Genomic DNA, 21,073 nt, shown 5'->3' on the forward strand with positions numbered 1-21,073 from the left:
ATTTATTAGTTTAGATCAGTAAAGCTATGTTCTCCAGATTTATTTTTATAAAATAATGTTTTTTAATTTTCCCTTTGCTTCCTTCTAGTAATCTACTTAACTCCCAGCCTGCTTCATACCAGAGGCGACTTTTAGTTACTAGGTCTGGCAGGAAAATTAAAGGAAGAGGACCAAGGGTAGGTGATTCTTTTCCCAGAAGTCCTAATAGTATTGCATTTATCTTAAATAATCCTGGAGTGTTTCTTAAGTATTGTTTTATACATAAGTAGTTAAAATTTAGAGTAGATAAGGATATTGAATTATATGTTCTCTTTTTATAGTAACATCTTTGTGTTGGTTCTTCCACATTGAAAATCCATGGGATGTTAATGGATTTTACATGTACATGGCATAAAATGAGACTGAGATCTTTCTTGTATCCCTTTGTTACTTCCTGACTGCTGTGTCCCTATGCTTGTTAAAAATTAAACCTATTCTTTTATTTCATACTCTTTCTCTTCACTGGACTCTCCTCATCAGAATTTAAATATCTTCTTGTTTTTTCAAAACTTTTAACCAACGTGGCTATACTTAGTATGTTATTTCTTCACTTCCTACTCGTTCCTCAGCCATTTCAGTTTGTCTTCTGCCATTCTGCTGAAAACAGCACTTGCTTTATGGTCAGTTCCATGTCACAGAATCCATTGGATCCTTTCAGTCTTTGTCTTATTTAATCTCCCTCCTTGTAATACTCTTTCCCCTCTGCTTCCATCATCTTTTCTTCCTGTCTCTGGCCAGTCTATCTTAAATTTCCAATGCTAGTTCATGCTCTTCTACCTGATCTTTAAATATTGTAGTACCTCAGGGTTCTAACTCTTCTCACTCTGCATATGCTTCTTGGGCAATATCATCACTCTCGTAACTTCACTGGGTACCTGTATGCTGATAACTGTCAGTTTTTCATCTGCCTTTCTGGCACCAAAGGCTTATTTGATGACCATTTAGGTGCCTAATGGGCACTTTAAACTCATCATATACCATGGTAAGCATAAACACTTCTTCAGGCCTGACCCTCCTTTAGATTTCTGGTCTCAGTGACAGACACTGCCACCTGTGCAAGTACTTAAACCTGAAGCCCAAGAATCATTTTGTTTCTCCCCTTTCTTCCCTACCTTATATAACTTATCCATCACCAGATCCTGTCAGTTCAACCTCAACCTCCCAAATACTCTGAAATCTATCTGCTTCTCTCAAGCTCCACTCCTACCATCTTAGTTCAATTCACCATGGTATATTCTCTGAACTATAAATGGCTTCCTAACTATTCTCATGGCAGTTTTCAAACTTTTTTGTCTTCGGACCTCTTTACACTCTTAAAAATGATTGAAGATTCAAAAGAGCTTTTGTTAATGTGGGATATAGCTATCGATATTTACTGTTTTAGAACTTAAACCCAAGAAATATTTAAAACAAGAACATATAAACACACATTTCATTAGCAATGAAAGCAAAGAATCAAACCACGTTATGCCTCATTGATTTCCTACCTGAAAATTGGGAAATTTAGTTATTTTAGAAGGCATGGAAAAATCAGACATTTTTTTGAACCTAGAAATATGTACACTTTAGCAATTGTTGTAAAGCTTTTTATATTTTTATATATTAATTTTTTCCCCTCTTTTTTTAAAGCGTTATCGAACTCCTTCTAGATCCAGATCAAGGGATCGTTTCAGACGTAGTGAGACTCCTCCACATTGGAGGCAGGAGATGCAGAGAGCTCAAAGAATGAGGGTATCAAGTGGTGAAAGATGGATCAAAGGGGATAAGTAAGATTTAACTTTTATTTCAAATGTAGTAACAAGTATTTTTTTTAACTATTTAAAATTATTTCAGTTAAAGCCATTTCAATTGTTTCTGAATGTCTTAAGGAAAATAGAATATCATTTCAGCAATAATGGACACCATTGTTTTCCTAATAAAGTTTCCCCAAAACTTTTTTTCTTCATTTTTTAGGAGTGAGTTAAATGAAATAAAAGAAAATCAAAGAAGCCCAGTTAGAGTAAAAGAGAAAAAAATAACTGATCATAGGCCTGTTTCTGAGAGTCCAAACAGAAAAAGTGAAAAGGAAAAGAAAGTTAAAGACCATAAATCTGACAGCAAAGAGAGAGACATCAGAAGAAATTCAGAAAAAGATGATAAATATAAAAACAAGGTAAAGAAAAGGGCCAAATCGAAAAGTAGGAGTAAGAGCAAAGAGAAATCAAAGAGTAAGGAAAGAGATACAAAGCATAATAGACATGAAGAAAAGAGGATGAGGTCAAGGAGTAAAGAACGGGATCATGAGAATGTTAAAGAAAAAGAAAAGTCTGATTCTAAAGGAAAAGATCAGGAAAGGAGTAGAAGTAAAGAGAAGTCTAAACAGTTAGAATCCAAAAGCAATGAGCATGATCATAATAAAAGTAAGGACAAGGACAGACGTGCACAGTCTAGGAGTAGAGAACGCGATGTAACTAAAGGCAAACACAGTTACAATAGTAGAACAAGGGAACGAAGCAGAAGTAGGGACAGGAGCAGAAGAGTGCGGTCTAGAAGCCATGACCGAGATCGCAGCAGAAGCAAGGAGTATCATAGATACAGAGAACAGGAGTACAGGAGAAGAGGAAGGTCACGGAGCCGAGAGAGAAGAGCAACGCCAGGAAGATCAAGAAGTAAAGATAGGAGGAGAAGGAGGAGAGATTCACGGAGCTCAGAGAGAGAAGAAAGTCAAAGCAGAAACAAAGAAAAATACAGAAACCAAGAAAGTAAAAGTTCACACAGAAAAGAGAATTCTGAGGGTGAGAAGAGAATGTACTCTAGAAATCGTGATCATAGTAGCTCAAATAGTAACAGGGAAAAAAAGGCTGATAGAGATCAAAGTCCATTCTCAAAAATGAAACAAAGTAGTCAGGACAATGAATTAAAGTTCTCCACTTTGAAAAATAAGGAGGATGAGAAGACCAGATCCTCAGTGGAAAAAGAAAACCAAAAATCAAAGGGTCAAGAAAATGACCACACACATGATAAAAATAAAAAATTTGATCATGAATCAAGCCCTGGAACAGATGAAGACAAAAGTGGATGAGTGAGTTATATAAACTTGTTTCCATTCTGTCTCAAATTTTAAGTTTTAGAGACTTGCTGATGAATCCCCTTTATGTTGTTTTCTTTTCATTGTTTTGGGTTTATGTTTGTCTTTTTTTTTTTTTTTTTTCCAATGTGGACTTTATTGAGTCGATCTTTTGATAATCTGCAACCTGGATAATTTGTACTGCAAAAGTTTTAATAAACTTGAAATGAGAAAAACACTTTGGTGTAATACTGTGTGCTGTGTTTAACTATTTCATGTATGCATTTTTGTGTTGCAACAATCAGCCAGTAGCAAACATGCTATTCTACACCCTAATTTGTGTGATGGGCCAGTTGGAAACAAACATAACTGATTGTTGGAATACATTGTTACAAAAGCTTATGTTTCTCATGATTAACCTTAGAAGCCACTAGGTAGAAGAAATCTTGTGTAGATTTTTCTGTTGCATTTATAACAGAGGCTTGCAGCAGCAGCTTTTAATTACACAGAAGTGGGACCCTAATAACTTGAGGTATTAAGTCATTACTTTTGATTTTATAGTAATTTGCGCTTTAAAATACATAGTTATTTATATTGCACTTCATGTTACTCTTTATAGTTCTGCTGGTAGCTTGTTTCATATTAATATTTTTCCTCTTTAGTTTTGCTTTACTTCACTGTCTATAAATATAGTTTAGTATTTTTTTTCAGTTGATGTACTGATTGGGCTTGGCTTGCTGTTACACAGCATCTGACAAGAACTGTACCTTGAAGATCAGGTTGTAATTCTCAGTTCTGTGTTGCTGTTGGTCTGAAGAGATGAAACTGTTGCTTTGGGGGAATGTTTTATTATTATTATTATCATTACCCTTCTCTAAAATGAAAAAAATAGTTTTCTCACTAAAACATACCACTTGTGCAGGTCTTTATGTTAGACAGATTCTAAAAATTGTTAGTATTGACACATTAACTTAGATTTCTCTTTTTGGCCACTGACCTATATAGAGTTGAGTATTAAATGTTGCATGGTTGTTTTTTTTAACTTGAACTGACTTCTCCTAACTCTCATAACTGTGAGTTTCAACTGGCAAGAAAATGCATCTTTTTTATCTGTACATCACAGTAGGCTGTAGCATGTTTATGACTCTGGTTTCTTCTATTCAGGTGGCTTTATACCATAACTGTTAATCATTATTTTAACTTGGCATGTGCCACATAGAGTAGAAAGTTGCAAAATTTGATAGCTTACAGTGTGAAACATTAAAGATATCCAAAGTCCGTTTAGAGTTTTGTGTGTTGTATATTGCTATTTTAGTGATGTGTGGCCTTTTATTCTGTAATTTCTCTTCTAAATAAAATATTGAACATCCAGTAAACACAAAACCTGCCTCATTTGAAAAGAAATTTCAGAAATCCAATTAGTAGTTGCCTCTAGAGTGCTTTTGTACTTTAATATTTGTCAGTAGTGTCAAATAGCTACTCTGTTACCAAGGTAGCTCCTTCGTAAACCCAGTAGCTACTCAATGTTATTTGTACTGAGCAAAGCAATGCTTATTAGCATAATACTTCCCATTATTGATTAATACAATAATGATACATTTGGCATTGTGGTAGCCATTTATATAACAAATAGGGTAATGATTGTTTGCAATATCTTGAAACAAATATCCGTAGCAGAGTCTCACCAAATTTTTTTCCTTATGGTAAAAGTAATAGATTTTATGATAATCCAGGGTGATTGATTCCTTAGAGACTTTGACCACAAACCTTAGAGATAATTGAGTCTTGAGTCCCCAAACTGTATAATGTTATATATTTTAAATTAGTTATTGTTTGTCTTAAATTCAGTAAACTGCATTTAAAAAGCCTTTGTTATGAACTGTTTGAGCTTCAAGAAAGGTGCTGTTTAAGAAAGGATTTCTAATAACAATTATATTTTAAAAAAAAAACATGCTAAGTAAAAATAGTTCTATGTTGTCTGATCCTGGAGCTTTATCCACTAAGAATTATAGACAAGTAACCATAGGAGAAAAAAATAGTAATTTCTTTAAGTAGTATTCTGTTTTGGTCATCAAAGAAGCAATTCCATGCTAAACATTATTTATAAGCCTTTTAAAAAAAACTTCGTTAGCTGTTTTTACAATAGAACAGATATGTGAAGGAGTTGAAGTGAGAGATGACAATCAGCTAGATTTTATTTTCAGAATATAAATAACATTTAGAAAATGATCAAACAGCATTAATTGTACCTCATCTGCCTTTGCATCTGAATAGTACACCAATCAAATGAACCTGTCATTACATTTTTAATAGTTGTGCAACCTTTAGTTTTTACTTTGAACAACTCTGTTTTCCTAAAAGTCAACTATTTAATTCTTTACTGCCAAATTGATAATAGTTACGTTTGAGCTTACAGTTTACCTCAAAGTATCTTTGATTTAATATTCTCTTAAAGATATTTAAATTAGTTTGTTTTTATTGCTTGATTGGCAATATATGAGAAATTTTTTCATGATTATTTCATGTGAATTCTTTTTCTGGGTAAACCGTCTGCCACAGAAATTGACACTGCAGAGAGATTAATGTTAAAGAGCTTGTAGAGAAGCTACTAGGTTGCTTTAAAACATTTTTCAGTTACTCTATAGGTAGTGAGTTCATAGAGCATTGTAGTTTCTAAGTTTCTTAATCAGATCCCTCAGAGAAGTTTCAAAGAATTTGTCTTATAAATCCATCTTTGCACAAGTGTAATATTGATTCATATTGGCTTTGCCTAATGGCCTTTGATTCTGTATTCAGTGGAAGATATGAAGCTGAAAAGTAAAAATTTCTTAATATTGGGGACAGGAACACACTGGGCTTCTCATGTTTTCAGTAGTAGTAATTACTGACAGTTCTAATTTGTTTTCAGGTTAGTGTGTGGAACAAATTAGTATGGTTTTAGTAGTTGATTTTGCTTTTACTCTGGGTGGCAGTTTTTTTCATCACACTTTGAACCTTTATGGAATTTGAAAAATTCCATCAGCAAGGTCGGAGAAGGGAGTTGTTGAGGGGTTTTGTTTGTTTTTATGTACTGGGGGGAGTGGTGGGATTGATTTGTGTGTCTGCCCTGCCCCCCTTTTTCAAGCAAATTCCTATGTTTACCAAAAGTACATGCTGTATATTTTGTTCCCCCTTTGTGTGTTTATAGTATTTTGAAGGATAAATGAATTGGGTATTTGTATGTGGGGATATTAAAAGTTATGGCTGCTCTCTTTATGGAAGGGAAAAACAAATGAAGTTAATGCACTTCTTTTCCTAGCTCAGAAGTCACTGTGATGTATATTTTTTTAATGAAATTTAGGAATAAAGCTGTTGTTGCAATTGTATAATTAGTTTCAAAATGCTGCTTCTCTTATCATTAGTCTAGTAACTGTTAAAACTGTTTTCTGCAAACTGCATTTTACAGAATTTAAACTCTGAAACTATCAACTTTTATAGTTAAACATTGTATAAAATAAACTATACTATCATAAACAGTTTGTTTTTGTATTTTTTAAATCATTGTATTAGCTTATTCGGCCTTTATTTTTATTAAAAGCTAAATAATGAAGATAATTAAAATAATACTTTTATTTTACCCATGGGGATACAGAAATTGTATTAGGAAAAAACTGAGCAAAGAGTTTAACAATGCTGAACTTCTTTTAAGAATTAAGCCAGCAGTGACAATTTCCAGGTTTAGGAATAATTTCTAGTGTAATTGTTTAATCATAGTGCTTCACATTGCAAGGTGTCTTTTGCCTCAGCAGACTTTTAAGGTTATACATGGAATTTGCATTACTGCCAACTGGAATGCTACTATTTGCTTTTTAATTCCTCCAGATTTCTCAGCAGCGGGAACACTGTATTATATTCTGTGCCTGCCAGCTTTAATATAACACCATTGTAAAGCCATATAAATGTTAATTGAGTTTGTAAAACAGATTGTCTAGTTTTTGGTTTCTTGTTTATTTTTGGTTTTATTTAAATTAGACATATTTAGGGAAAATGAACCTAGTTAACTTGAGAGTTAGTCACTGAAAATATATATGCTTAAGTAAAAATGTTCTGACCATTCAGTGGTTTATATGTGTTAGCAGGTGAATATTATTAAACTCTCAAATTCTGGAGTGTTTTTAAATGTTTTATTAAGCCAGGAGAATATGTAAAATGTGAGTGCTTCATATGGACTGTGCAAATTTGTTATTAAAATACTTTTAGTTTCAATGTGCTTTTTCTATTTTCATTGCTTTCTAGGTTTCTTTCCTAAACATATTTCCTAACCTAGTACTGTGTTCCTTTTTTAAGTGCGGATTCATAATTTTTACACCTCCCCCACCCCACCAAGTCCTCTCAATACCCAAAATGTCCTAGTTCCAGTTTACCTCTTTGCCACAAATTTTAGCTATGGTTTCTTTTATCAAATTAGCGGATCAGAGCAGTTGTGTACTAATAGGTGCAGTTGTACAATATTATGAATATACTTAATGCCACTGAATATTCTTAAATGGCTAAAATTTTACATTTGGTTGTGTATGTGTTTTATCAAAATAAAAAATGGAGTCTGAAAAAAAAAAATGGAGTCTGACTTAATCTTGAGTGGGGAAGAATCAATTAGATCAGACATAATTGTACTTAGATGAAAAGCAGCTTTATTAACATTATAAGCATATAATTCACTTGAATTTGTAGCTCATAATATTAGCTATGACTTAGTCTTCTTAAAAATAAACTTTTTTCTACCATGTAAAACCTAGCCTTCCCTTAGACTTTTGAAAAGTATTATATTTTGATCCCTGAGAGATATAAAAAGGGAGCTGGACTCCAGTGATATCATTTGCCTGATAGCTGGGTCTTAATACACCTCTGTCCACAAAAACTGGTCCACGACCACCTCCAGGTCCTTCCTGTACAGCTTTTACAAGAGGATAAATATATTTGTTTGTTGATTCAGACTCAGATTCAATTACTTCTCTGGCATAATCCTGAAATTCCTTCTCCTTTTCAGCCACAAGAGCTTCAGTAAGTCTGCAGTACTCTAGTTCTGCTTGTTTTGCTTGCAGTGCATTAAATTTATTTTTGGCCTATTTGGGAAGGAAAGAAAAAAATATACTTTGTATTAGTAAAAAAAAAAAATCAATTTTCTAAATATATGTAGCATTTGAAGTTGTAGATAGAGCTTTCTAAACTCACTGATATTTGACAAGTCCTGACTTAACTATATACTATAGTTTATTTCAGAAATTCTCCCGTGCTTCTCACAATAGTATCATGTTCAAAGTAGTGGCTCAGTATTATGTGATGGTACATCTTCAAACAATGCAGCATGCAATTAAGATCAAAAATCAAATAACCAAGTTTAAAATCCTGTTTCTACCATTTAGAAGATGTGACTTTGACAAGTGTAGAAACATACCAATTGCTGTCCCCATCCATCCACTGTCCTGAAGGAATGCACCCAAACCCACTGTCCCAAATCAGCCAGATATACCATGTGACTCAGCCACATAAGATGAAGTCTGCAATGAATATCTGAATTAAGTGGTTAAACCAGTTACATTCTCTTTCCTAAGAATTTGAAGTTGGAACAAGTGACATTTATCAATGTTGGAGCTAGGTAGAATAAGTAAGCAATCTACCTACCAAAGACCAGTTTACTAACATTTCAATTTTTTTCTTTTAACTTTATAATTTACACAACCATTGTTCTTTTAACTGCTCATATGAGGTGACTAATGGGTTTTTAAAGATTTCTATAAAGTTTTGGTTGACACCTTTTCATTGTGTCTTCTCAGAAGCATTTTAAGAAATGCTGAGTTTATCAAAAATCAAGATTTTTGTCTACTTATGAATATATTTAGTATTCATGAAAATATATTTCAAACTCAGTAACCAACACTTAAGCATAAAACAGTAGCTTAAACCTGATAGATCTACCAGGAATTGAAATTTGTGAGGAAATAAAACAACCATATGAATACAAAATACCAAATTTTTGTTAGTGTTACATTTCAAAATAGGCTTTCATGCTATTTGTTGAATAGGGGATAGGATACTAGGAGTTTGAAAAAATAGAATATGACATTCAATAACATTAGGAAAAAATCAGAAATCTCATCAGTGGTAAAATGCTGTAATTTGGGATCTTAACAAGGAGCAGTTGGGCTATACTGTATTGGTTTGGTAGCAGTTTTGTAGAAAGATATTGAGGGAACAGGGAGAAATATCTGAAGTACAGAAAAGAAATGAGAATGGAAGGAAAGGTAACCATAATGGAATATATGACTGGTCCCTCAAACTTTATATACATTAAGCATAAATACAGATTTGTAAAGAAACTTTTAAAATACTGGTTTAAAATCCTAAAAATTAAAACACATGGGGGTAAAGTAACAAATACCTTTGGAGGATACTAGAGAGCTAATTATTTTGAAAACTCGAAAGTACAGTTAAAGAATCAAATATTTATCCTGTCTTTTAAAATTGTACTTCAGAGAAACTGCTGATCATGAAAATTTCTTTGAAAACTTCAGCAAATCGATGAGAAGGAAGGAGACAATACTAACATTTTTCCACCTGATGAATTAAATCTAGGTAACAATCATCAAAGGCTGTTCGTATCACACAAAGTGAGACAACAATCATGACATGCCTTCTAATGGAAATACACAACACCAGTTATGAGGAATTTTCACCAAAAAATTGAACCTGAATCTGACCTAAACTAGATTTTACATGAAATGTGAGGAACAATACTACCCTGCAGGGATCCAATCAGCAAAATGCAGACGATAATAATTCTAAAAGATAAGAAACCCTGTTCCTTCAACAAATAAATTGCAAGATAAACATAATGGAGACAAGGAGGGAGAACCTAAGACAAAAACAGAGGATGGGGGTGGAGGAGGAGTTGTTATAGGTTAAAAGAAACTTGAAAGACGTATCAATCAACCAAATAGAATATATGGACCCTGTTTTATTCTCAAAACAAAAAACTCTAAAAAATATTCATTGAGACAATCTGGGGGAAATTTAAATGCTGACTGTTAATTGTTTTATATTTTTGAATGTTAATTGTTTTAGATGTTGTAACAGAATTGTGATTATGTTAATTTCTAAAGAGTCCCTGAGTTTTAGAGATAGATACTGAAATATACATTGATAAAATGATACGATATCTGGAATTTGCTTCAAAATAATATGGCAGATCCTACTTCTGATAATGGCCACATGAGGAGGTTGGCCAATTATTCTCCACATAAAACAAGTTTATTATTACAAATTATTAAAATCAACCATTTCAGAGCACTGGTAAGTGACCATGTACAGGCAACTACTTGAGAAGTGTTTTTTCATGAAAAACTGCTACTAAATCAGAAGGTAAGAACCCCAAGTTTCTGGCATTCTTTGGAGGGCATTGTTATCCCTCCAGCTCAGGAGGTGAAAACTTGCAATTTAACTGGACAATGATGTCAGGTTCTATTTGGGTTGAGTGGCAAAGCAGCTAGAAATTGAAAGGGGAGATTCTGGAATGAGACAGAGAAGAGTTGAAATGATAAACTCTACAGACATCCCTGGCTAATTGATAAAACACATTCACAGGGGCTTCCCTGGTGGTGCAGCGGTTGAGAGTTCGCCTGCCAATGCAGGGGACACGGGTTCGAGCCCTGGTCTGGGAGGATCCCACATGCCGCGGAGCAACTGGGCCCGTGAGCCACAACTACTGAGCCTGTGCGACTGGAGCCTGTGCTCCGCAACAAGAGAGGCCGCGATAGTGAGAGGCCCACGCACCGTGATGAAGAGTGGCCCCCGCTCGCCGCAACTAGAGAAAGCCCTCGCACAGATACGAAGACCCAACACAGCCGAAAATAAATAAATAAATTTATAAAAAAAAAAAAAAAAAAAAAAAAAAAACACATTCACATAGGATACCTCAGGAGCCTGGCAAAAAAAGCCCGGGAGAAATTATGAATTTAGTGTTCTTTGGACTACCACCCTCAACCTGCCCACAGCTTGCATAGCAGGGGTAGGAGTAAAAACATTACTGGCTGAAGGTGTCTGAACATAAACTCTACCCATATTATTGGATGACTGTCAACACCAGTACAGTGAGGAACCCTAGGAGTCGAGGCTTTAAAAAATAAAAGTGAGCAAAGACATCAGAGGCTACCTTCTGTGGTGAAAACAGATTTCATAGCTTGCGTCCAGGGAAAGCAGTTGCCTACTAAAACAACAACTGTCAGAACAAAACAGAATCTACAACATATTCTATAAAATGTCAAGTTTTCAACCAAAAATTACTAGACCTGCAAAGAAATAGAAACGTGTTACATTATTCTCAGGAAACAGAAACTAACTTTGAATGAAACTGCATATTGACTTTAGCAATTAGATTTCAAAGCAGTTATTATGAATATATCCAGTGAATTAAAGGAAATATGCTCAGAATGAGTGAGCTGAGAATCTAATCAGAGAAATAGAAACAATATAAAAAATATAAAAAGAATCAAATGAAAACTGTAGAGTTGAAAGTTCAATAATTGAAATGAAAAATTCACTAGATGAGCTCAACATCAGAATCAGTGAATCTGAAGGTAGGTCAATAGAAACTATCCCATCTGAAGAACAAAGAGAAAAATATTGACTAAAAATTATCAGAGGTTTCTGGTACAATATCAGATGTCTCTGTGTATGTGCAAATTGGGTCCCTGAAGAAAAAAGGATAAAGAAGCAGGAAAAATATTTGAAGAAATAATAGAAAACTCCCCACATTTGGTGATATTAACTAGCACATCCAAGAGGCACCACAAATCCCAAATAGAAAAAACTCAAGGAAAATACATCATAGTCAATCTGCAGGAAGCCAAAAATGAAGAAAAAACTTCATTTTCAAGAGAAAAATGACACATCACATATAGGGGACAAACAATATGATTGACAGCAGATTTCTAGTCATAAACAGTGAAGGCCAGAAGACACTGGAACAAACATTCAAAAGGCTGAAAAAAATGATATCCAATAATTTCATATCCAATGAAAAGGCAAGGTAAGGACATCTCCAGAAAAACATTAACTGAAAGAATTTATTGCTAGCCCACCTGTGCTATAAAATGTGCTAAAGGAAGTCTTCAGACTGAATGGAAATGGCCAATAAGCATATGAAAAGATGCTCAACATCACTAATCATGAGGGAAATGCAAATGAAAACCACAATGAGATACCATTTCAAATCCATTATGATAATCAACAACAAACACAGAAAATGTTGAGAATTTGGAGAAACTGGAACCCTTGAACATTGCTGGTCAGAGTGTTAAATGGTACAGTTGCTGTAGAAAACAGTATGGTGGTTCTGAAAAAAATTAAACATGTAATTACCATATGATCCAGCAATTCCACTTGTGGGTATATAAGCAAAAGAATTGAAAACAGGGACTCAAACAGATATCTTATACCAATGTGCAGAAGCATTTGCAATAGGCAAAAAATGGGAACAACCCAAATATCTATTGATGGATGTATGGATAAACAAAATGTGGTATATATGTACAATGGAATATTATTCAGCATTAATAAGGAATGAAACTCTGACACATGCAGCAACATGAATGAACCTTAAAGACATAAGCTCAGTGAAATAAGACAGACAAAAAAGGACAAATATTGTATGATTCCACTAATATGTGGTACCTGGAATAAGCAAATTCACAGAGACAAAAAGTAGAACACTGGTTACCAGGAACTGGGAGGAAGGGGAACAGAGAGTTACTGCTTAATGGGTACAGAGTTTCAGAGTAGGATGATGAAAAAGTTATGAAGATGGACAGTGTTGACAGTTGCACCTCAGTGTAAATGTGCTTAATGCCCTTGGACTGTATGATTAAAAATAGAATCAGCGGTCCCCAACCTTTTTGGCACCAGGGACTGGTTTCGTGGAAGACAATTTTTCCACAGATGGAAGGGGGAGGTATGGTTCAGGCAGTAACGTGAGCCATGATTCAGGTGGTAATGCAAGCAATGGGGAGCGATGGGGAGTGGCAAATGAAGCTTCGCTTGCTCGCGCACTGCTCACCTCCTGCTATGTGGCCTGGTTCCTAACATGCCACGCACTGCTACCAGTCTGCGGCCCAGGGGTTGGGGACCCCTGGTTAGAATGGTAAATTTTATGTTATGTATATTTCACCACATTAAAAAAATAAGTTAAAACTCAACAATTAGAAAGAAACCCAGGGCTTCCCTGGTGGTGCAGTGGTTAAGAATCTGCCTGCCAATGCAGGGGACACAGGTTTGAGCCTGGTCCGGGAAGATCCCACATGCCACGGAGCAACTAAGCCCATGCGCCACAACTACTGAGCCTTCGCTCTAGAGCCCACAAGCCACAACTACTGAGCCCGTGTGCCACAACTACTGAAGTCCACGCGCCTAGAGCCCATGCTCTGCAACAACAGAAGCCACTGCAATGAGAAGCCCATGCACCGCAACAAAGAGTAGCCCCCGCTCGCCACAACTAGAGAAAGCCCGTGTGCAGCAACGAAGACCCAATGCAGCCAAAAATAAAATAAATTTAAAAAGAAAAAAGAAAACAACCCAACTAAAAAACTGGCAAAAGATTTAAATAAACACTTCACAAGGCACACAAATGACTAAAGAGTACATGAAAAGATGTTCAATATCTTTAGTCATTAGGGAAATGCAAAATAACACCATGAGATAACACTATACTAGAATAGTTAAAAATTAAAGGATGGCAGTAACAAGTGTTAGCAAGGATGTGGGGCAACTTGTCCTTGCACTCATTGCTGGTAGGAATGGAAAATGGTACAGCTATTCTGGAAAACAGTTTTTAGACACAAATGATTGGATGCCAGGTCCTCCATACATGTTCTAAAATCTCTGGGACCCCCACTCACCTCAAATATGAAACCTATGTGATCCCAATCAACATATTCTCTGGGTAGTGGTTTTAAAGAGGCAGAAAAAGTAAAGGAAGCATCATGGCCTGTCATTTGCATTTGTATTTTCTTTCATATTTATCAAAACACAATAGAAACTAAAGAAGGATAAATAGTTGTGCAAAAGACATAAACCTAGTGTGAGAACTTCAATACCCATAAAAACAAAAACTAACTCTTCACATTTTTAATACATTTTATCGTGTCATAACCATAATGACCATCTGTTCTTACTTGATAAAGGAAACTGCTTTGGGAAACAGAAAACTATCATGAACTCTATATTACATATTTATTGCTAAAAGAAGTATAAACATTTAGGAATAATTACCATTTGCTGAATATGGGCATCTTGAACTTCTCGACGTTCTTTATCAGCTTTCCGTTTTTTCTCCTTTTCATGCTCCCAGAAAATCTGGTCTGCTTTCAGGATAGCTAACAATTGTTCTTTAGCCTCTATTTTTCTTTGTCTTTCTTCTTCCTCTTTATTTTTCATCTAGATGATAAAAGGCAAAGGAAAAAATTAAAACCATTTTTAGCAACCAACAGCCTTCAATAAGGGACAAAGTTAGAAAGCTCTAAGCAGAAAGTCAGCCAGGAGCAATGCAGGGGCAGAAAATTGGACACACATGGACTGATTTCCACATGGCCAGTTTACTTTGATTTTGTTCTATTTCCTTAATATCAAGAAACACAATAAAAAACGTAAGTAGAATGATACTGGTTTTAAAAAATACAGGAACAGAAAAGCAAGACCATCTCAGGGTAGGGAAATATTTGTAAGGTAAAAAATTAATTGCTACAATGTTTATAAAGTATCCAATTTATATCTTATGACAGTCAGTCATGTAGGAGATAAATTCTGAAGGATTAAGATATACAGAAACACAATGGGGTAATTTTTACTTGATTTGTCTTAAAAACATTCAAACGAAAGGTATATTAAATGAATAACTTTTTGCACTTCAGATGGTTCTGAAACAGAAGAGATTATTATTACTTTGCATCTATAAAAATCTTATTTGTAATTGTCTACCATGTCATCTTCTGTTAGAAAGTAAACATGGTCTGATTTCAAAACTATAGGAAGATAATTTATACATTGTTTTTCAAATCTGCTCATTTTTGTCAGGGAGGCAGAGGGAGTATATTAGTAGGAAGTTAGGAGAAACTACAGTGTAAAGGGCTCAAATTTGTTTTTTGATTTTTATTTGTCATCATTGAATTGCTTACCACAAGAGCTCTATGTTCTGCAATTGCTTTTAATTCTGCTTTGTTTTTTTCATACTTTTCTCTTTCTCTTTTTTCCCATTCAGCCTCAGCTTCTGCAGTATCTCTAGCAATAATCAAATCTTCATTGTCAAATTTCTCTTTCATTAGTTTACTCAGGAAGTTATTTATTCTTTCTCTCCGTTCCTCCATTAGCCTATAACAAAATAACCATCACTTGTCAAGTCTTCATGAATGGATTTTTTATGGAGCCAATATACTATATTTAGAGAGTCAGATATTTTATAGTCTTTTACAAGACTGAAAAGGAGCCCCATCGCTCCTTTCATATATTAAGTGGAAATTATTTTTAATACTTTATTTTATACTTTATTTTTAGAATAAAGTCTATTCTAAAAATCCAAAGGGAATAATGCATATAGTATGATCTTGTGTATGTGTGTGTATAGGAAATAAAGTGTAAAATTCTCCACATGAAAAATATTTTTAAATACTTTATTAGACTATCCTACTTGCTCTAATATTGAAGGCATAGATTATAAAAATAAGTCAAAGGCCTTTCTTTAAATGTAACCTCAAAAACAGAAAAAGCTATCAAAATCCTGAATAAATTCATCCTTACTATGCCCTGTCTGCAATCTATTCATAGCACTTTATTGACTTCATCTGTTTATATGAAGATAAATAACTCTCCTTTTACACTGTGAGATTTCCAAGGTCAGAGACAGGGTAAGTCCTCTCTCTAGTTCAGGGCCAAGCATGGTGCCTGGCACATCATCAACAATAACTACATGTTTGTTAAAGGAATGGGGGCATTTTCGTTAAGGAAATTGGGCAAAATATACTTTTAAATTTAATTGTGACATATTCACTGATTATTGAGTGAATTTGCAAAGCAACATGGGAGAAACAATGAGAAAGGACATAGCACATGCCCCAGGGGAATGACAATCTAAAGTGGAGAAAAGACAATTATGTAAATAACTATGCAGGCAAAAGGTGATAAATGCCATGAGAAAGCTAGAAAATGATGTGGGCAAATGAGAAAAAAGGAAGGCTTCATGGAAAAGGTGACATTTCATCTAGGCTTTCAAAAACAATATTTTAAACACTCTGATTACCTACTATGTGCCAGGGACTATTCCAGGTACTGGGACATAACAGTAAACAAAACATTAAAAATCTCTACTTTCATGGAGCTTTCACAATAGTTGGGGGGTAGAGAGACAGCAAACAAAATAAATAATTAAAATAGTGCTGTATCATGCAACAAAGAAAAAGAAAGCAGTTAAAGTGATAAGCAATGTGGGGTGTGGGCTTGTAATTTTAAATAACATTGTCAGGGATGGCCTGAATGAGAAGGCAATATTTGAGTAATGATCTGAAAGAGTTAAAGGAGGTGAGCATTCCCCAAAGAGGGTACAGGAGAAGTCCAGTGTGAGTGACAAAGAGGGAAAGAAGGAGAGAACAGTAAGAGATGAGGTTTGAGAGAGGAGGCTGGGGTCGGCTGGGAATTAGGATGGATGTAGAGCCTTATGGGCCATAGTCAAGACTCTAAGTGTGATATAAAGCCATCAGAGGGTTTCGCACAAGTGAAAAGCATGGTCTAGACAGAAACACGATGTACTGTTAAGTCTCCTCCCTCATCTCACCCCAAACTGCTCAATAAGGTAAGCAATGACCTCTAAATCTGATGGGTGCTTCATTTTTAAAATCTCATTTAATCCCTCTAGTGATCTAACACTGATGACTGCTCTCTTCTTACTGAGTATCCACCCCCACTCCCTTGCTGTTTCTCTGCTTTTCCTCCATTCTCTGGAAACTATTCCTTGGTCTTCATATTATCTTCATTCTCCATTTGACCTTTAACTATGGATTTCCCTAGGGACTATGTCACCTTCATTTCTTACCTACTCCCCCTAGGTGAGCTCACCTGTATCCACAGTTCCAATTCCCACTTGTACATCAATGGCTCACAAAGCCACCTCCAGCTCATACCCCTCTCCTAAAGCAGAGATTTTCAGTATTTCCAACCATCTATCTACCACACAGATGTCATCAATATTCCAAGGGAACCCCAACTCACATGCTCCAAGCTGAAATCACCATGTCACTAAACGCCCTGAAATAAATAATGAGACCTTTTTCCTAAAGACTACTCTCACATCACAACTTCTGATTTAAAATAAAATAATTTCAGACAGTGCTTTATTAATCACAAAAATTATTTTAGAAGCTGACCTGTGTGTTTCAGCTTCCTTTTCTTTTCCCATTTGTGTAAGACGCTTTTTTGCTTTGATAAATTTTCTAATCTTTTCATCTTCTTCCTCTTGCTGCTGCCGTTCTACAGCTTTGATGGTATTTTTATCATTCAAATGTTCCTTGGAGGAAAAAATTGTGTATTATCCTATCACAAAGAAAAGTATCTTTCAATGTATAGGTATCTAATACGATATCAAATGTCAAATGGTCACAGCTTCTAATACAATTATTTCTCTCTTGGAAGTTTATCCCAAGGAGATAATCAGAGCTGGACATTACGTTTTATGTACCTACCATGCACTTCACCTCAAAGTTATTTATAATAGTGAAAATTGGAAACAACCTCTAAATAGTCAATAATGGAGAAACGGTTAAATAAATTACACTCTCAAAGACATGGGAAGATACAAATAACATAATCAGTAAGTAGGAGAAAAAAGCAGAATATAAAACACTACCATGGAGTATTTTAGTTTTGCAAATATATATAAATACAAGTTTATAATGAATGTATAACTGGAAGAAATGTATCAAATGTTAACAGTAGTTACCTCTAGGGTATGAGATTATAGGTGACTTTCACATCTTAATTTTCTGTATTTCTTTTCAAATATCTCATTTCTTTACAAATATGAATTTAAAATAATTCTATAATCGGATAAAATACAGTAAATATGTATACATTCATTTAATGTTTGAATAGTTAATATAGTCATATGCTACACAAATTTACAATATTTTAAAAACACACAGTGTAAAGCGTCCTTCCTACCACGTCCACCATCTGCCTATTCCTAATTCCACCCACCAGACTCAATTACTGTGAAACTACTTTCTTGTCCAGGCTTTCTTTTTGTGCATATACAAAAAATTATACAGATGTATATTCTAATTAAAAAATGTTTAATAGGTCAGTTTTTTAACAAAGAATAAAAATCTGTTCATATAAGCATATTTTTTTAAATTAGAGCATCACTTCAGAAAGTCCAATATAAATCAGAGGGGTTCTAGAATTCTACAACCTGACCTGCATTAGCCATCATAAAAATAGGTGTCTTTGATCACAACAGCCTGGATACACAGATGTATCAGTGCTTTCTGTTACTATAAGTAGAAATCAATTCAAGGTAAAAGTTATTAGGTATAATATTTAATATTCCACTGTATTTATAACTCAGGGTCTACTATGTACCTACTACTCTTAAGTACTCTTTTATTTTATGGGATATTACTTTTCAAAGCTGTAATCTGGTTAGGAGATATATTAGTTGACATGAAAAGGTAATGAAAATATCAAACTCTTAAAAGTGATTGTTTTGAATTATTTCTTAAAAACTTTATTTTACTGTTTTTTTCTAAGTTTATTGTAAATGTTCATACAGATTTTTTATAATAAGAAAAGCCCAGAGTTAACACAAAGTTAATCCTGATTTTTAAAAATTGAAAGCCTCAGCTCAAGATCACATGGCTAGTAAGTAGCAGAGTTAGCATACAAAACAAGGTCTGTCCTATTCCAAAGTGACTTGGAAAGATAAAAATATATCCATGAACCAAGAATAAGATTTTATGCAAAAGGAATAATAATATTACAAGTAAAACTCTTAGAAATTAAAATTTTGATAGCTAAAATTAAAAATTCAATAGAAGATTTAGAAGACAAAGTTGAGAAAAACTCTCAAAGTCAAACAAAAACCAAAAATGGCAGGAACAATTAATTGCCTACCCAAGAGTCTTTCTTCTCTTCTGCATTAGTAGCAGGACCCAGATTTTGTTCAGAGTGGCAATATGCTCAGCTAGAAGACTATATTTCCAAGCTTTCTTTTCAGCTAGGTGTCACTAAATTACAACCAAAGAGATTTAATGGAAATTGTTAAGTGGGAGTTCTGAAAAAGTTCCTTAAAAGGAGGACAGATAGTTAGGAAATCCTTTTTTGTCCTTCATCCTTTCTCCTTTTTGCTGCCTGGAATGTGGCCAGGAGCTCCAGCAGCTATTCAAGGCCATGAGGCAATCCTGAGGACAGAAGCCACCTATGTTCCAAGAATAGCAAAGCAAAAAAAGAGAAGCTGTCTCATTCCCCCTTCATTCTGGGGGTACCATATCAGCCTTGGCATGACCACCTCTGCACTTCAGATAAAGGTACTGTTGCAATTTATTTTGTAATTTTTTACATTCTTTATTTTGGGTTTTCTGTTATACACTTTTGAGTCTTACCCTAACTAATAATATGAGAAAATATTTTTTTTAATTAGAGCATCACTTCAGAAAGTCCAATATAAATCAGAGGGGTTCTAGAATGGAAGAAACAAAATAGAAAGGGACAAAATTATACAAGAAATAAAATAAGAAAACTTGATGCATTTATGGGTTGAAGCATCAACTGAGTGCTCAGCAAAATGAAAAAGACCTAAACAAGGTATGTCCCTGTTAAATCTTAGAGCTGCAGAGATAAAGACCCTCAGAGCTTTCAGAGAAAGAGAGACAAGGGAAGTAAAAACAAAACACACCAGAGCACATACATAGAATGAAGACCATAAATAGCATAATATTTCTCCATAGCAATACTGAAAGCTAGATGATTATGAAAACATAAATACAAAACTCTGAATTCTGATCCCAGAATTCTACATCCAAACTATAAAGCAAGCATTACTTTATTTTTTTTATAAATTTATTTATTTAGTTAGTTATTTTTGGCTGCATTGGGTCTTTGTTGCTGCACGCAGGCTTTCCTCTAGTTGCAGAGAGCAGGGGCTACTCTTTGTTGTGATGCGCGGGCTTCTCATTGCGGTGGCTTCTCTTGTTGCAGAGCACAGGCTCTAGGTGCGTGGGTTTCAGTAGTTGTGGCACAAAGGCTCAGTACTTGTGGCTCTTGGGTTCAGTAGTTGTGGCTTGCGGGCTCCTTAGTTGTGGCACACAGGCTTAGTTGCTCTGCGGCATGTGGGATCTCCCCATACCAGGGCTCGAACCCGTGTCCCCTGCATTGGCAGGCAGATTCTTAACCACTGTGCCACCAGGGAAGCCCAAAGCAAGCGTTACTTTAGATGATAACCTTTCCAGATAAGAATTCAAAATTTTTACCTCCTCTATACCCTTTTTTCGGAAGCTACTCAAAGATGTATTTCAGGGGACTTCCCTGGTGGTGCAGGGGATAAGACTCCATGCTCCCAATGCAGGGGGCCCGGTTTGATCCCTGGTCAGGAAACTAGATCCCACATGCACATCACAACTAAGAGTTTGCCTGCCACAACTAAGGAGCCCAGTGCTGCAGCTAAGGAGCCCTGGAGCCACAACTAAGGAGCCCACCTGCCTCAACTAAGACCTGGTGCAACCAAATAAATAAATATTAAAAAAAAAAGATGTATTTCAGCAAGATGAAGGAATAAACCAAGAAAGAGGAAGGCATAAGATTCAGGAAATAGGAGCTGAGACCCAGGAAAGTGGCACAGGGAAGCTCCAGAATGACAGCTGAGCAGCAGGCCTAGAGAGCAAACAGTCCAGAAGGAAGAGAAGGACGGAGGACTCTGGA

At 35.1% G+C, this 21,073-nt stretch overlaps 2 protein-coding genes across 6 annotated transcripts in view; one reads left to right on the forward strand and one right to left on the reverse strand.

Annotated features, from left to right (window-relative positions):
• Positions 1–3,323, forward strand: part of PPIG (peptidylprolyl isomerase G) — a 36,880-nt gene extending 33,557 nt beyond the window's left edge. For all 5 annotated transcript variants that reach the window (XM_036857914.1, XM_036857917.1, XM_036857915.1 and 2 more), the window contains exons 12-14: positions 89–176; positions 1,669–1,805; positions 1,993–3,323. In XM_036857914.1, the coding sequence (XP_036713809.1) occupies positions 89–176; positions 1,669–1,805; positions 1,993–3,100 (1,333 nt within the window). In that variant the 3' untranslated portion in view covers positions 3,101–3,323. The remainder of the gene's footprint in view (positions 1–88; positions 177–1,668; positions 1,806–1,992) is intronic.
• Positions 3,324–7,809: 4,486 nt separating this feature from the next.
• The window catches only part of CCDC173 (coiled-coil domain containing 173), a 31,790-nt gene continuing 18,526 nt past the window's right edge, over positions 7,810–21,073 (reverse strand). Inside the window, exons 6-9 of the mRNA XM_036858257.1 lie at positions 17,527–17,666; positions 15,289–15,481; positions 14,387–14,551; positions 7,810–8,187 (exon numbers count right to left, since the gene is read on the reverse strand). Coding sequence (XP_036714152.1) covers positions 7,843–8,187; positions 14,387–14,551; positions 15,289–15,481; positions 17,527–17,666 — 843 coding nt within the window. The 3' untranslated portion in view covers positions 7,810–7,842. The remainder of the gene's footprint in view (positions 8,188–14,386; positions 14,552–15,288; positions 15,482–17,526; positions 17,667–21,073) is intronic.

The sequence above is a fragment of the Balaenoptera musculus genome, chromosome 7 (assembly GCF_009873245.2).
Source record: "Balaenoptera musculus isolate JJ_BM4_2016_0621 chromosome 7, mBalMus1.pri.v3, whole genome shotgun sequence".
In the NCBI taxonomy this organism is placed as follows: Eukaryota; Metazoa; Chordata; class Mammalia; order Artiodactyla; family Balaenopteridae; genus Balaenoptera; species Balaenoptera musculus.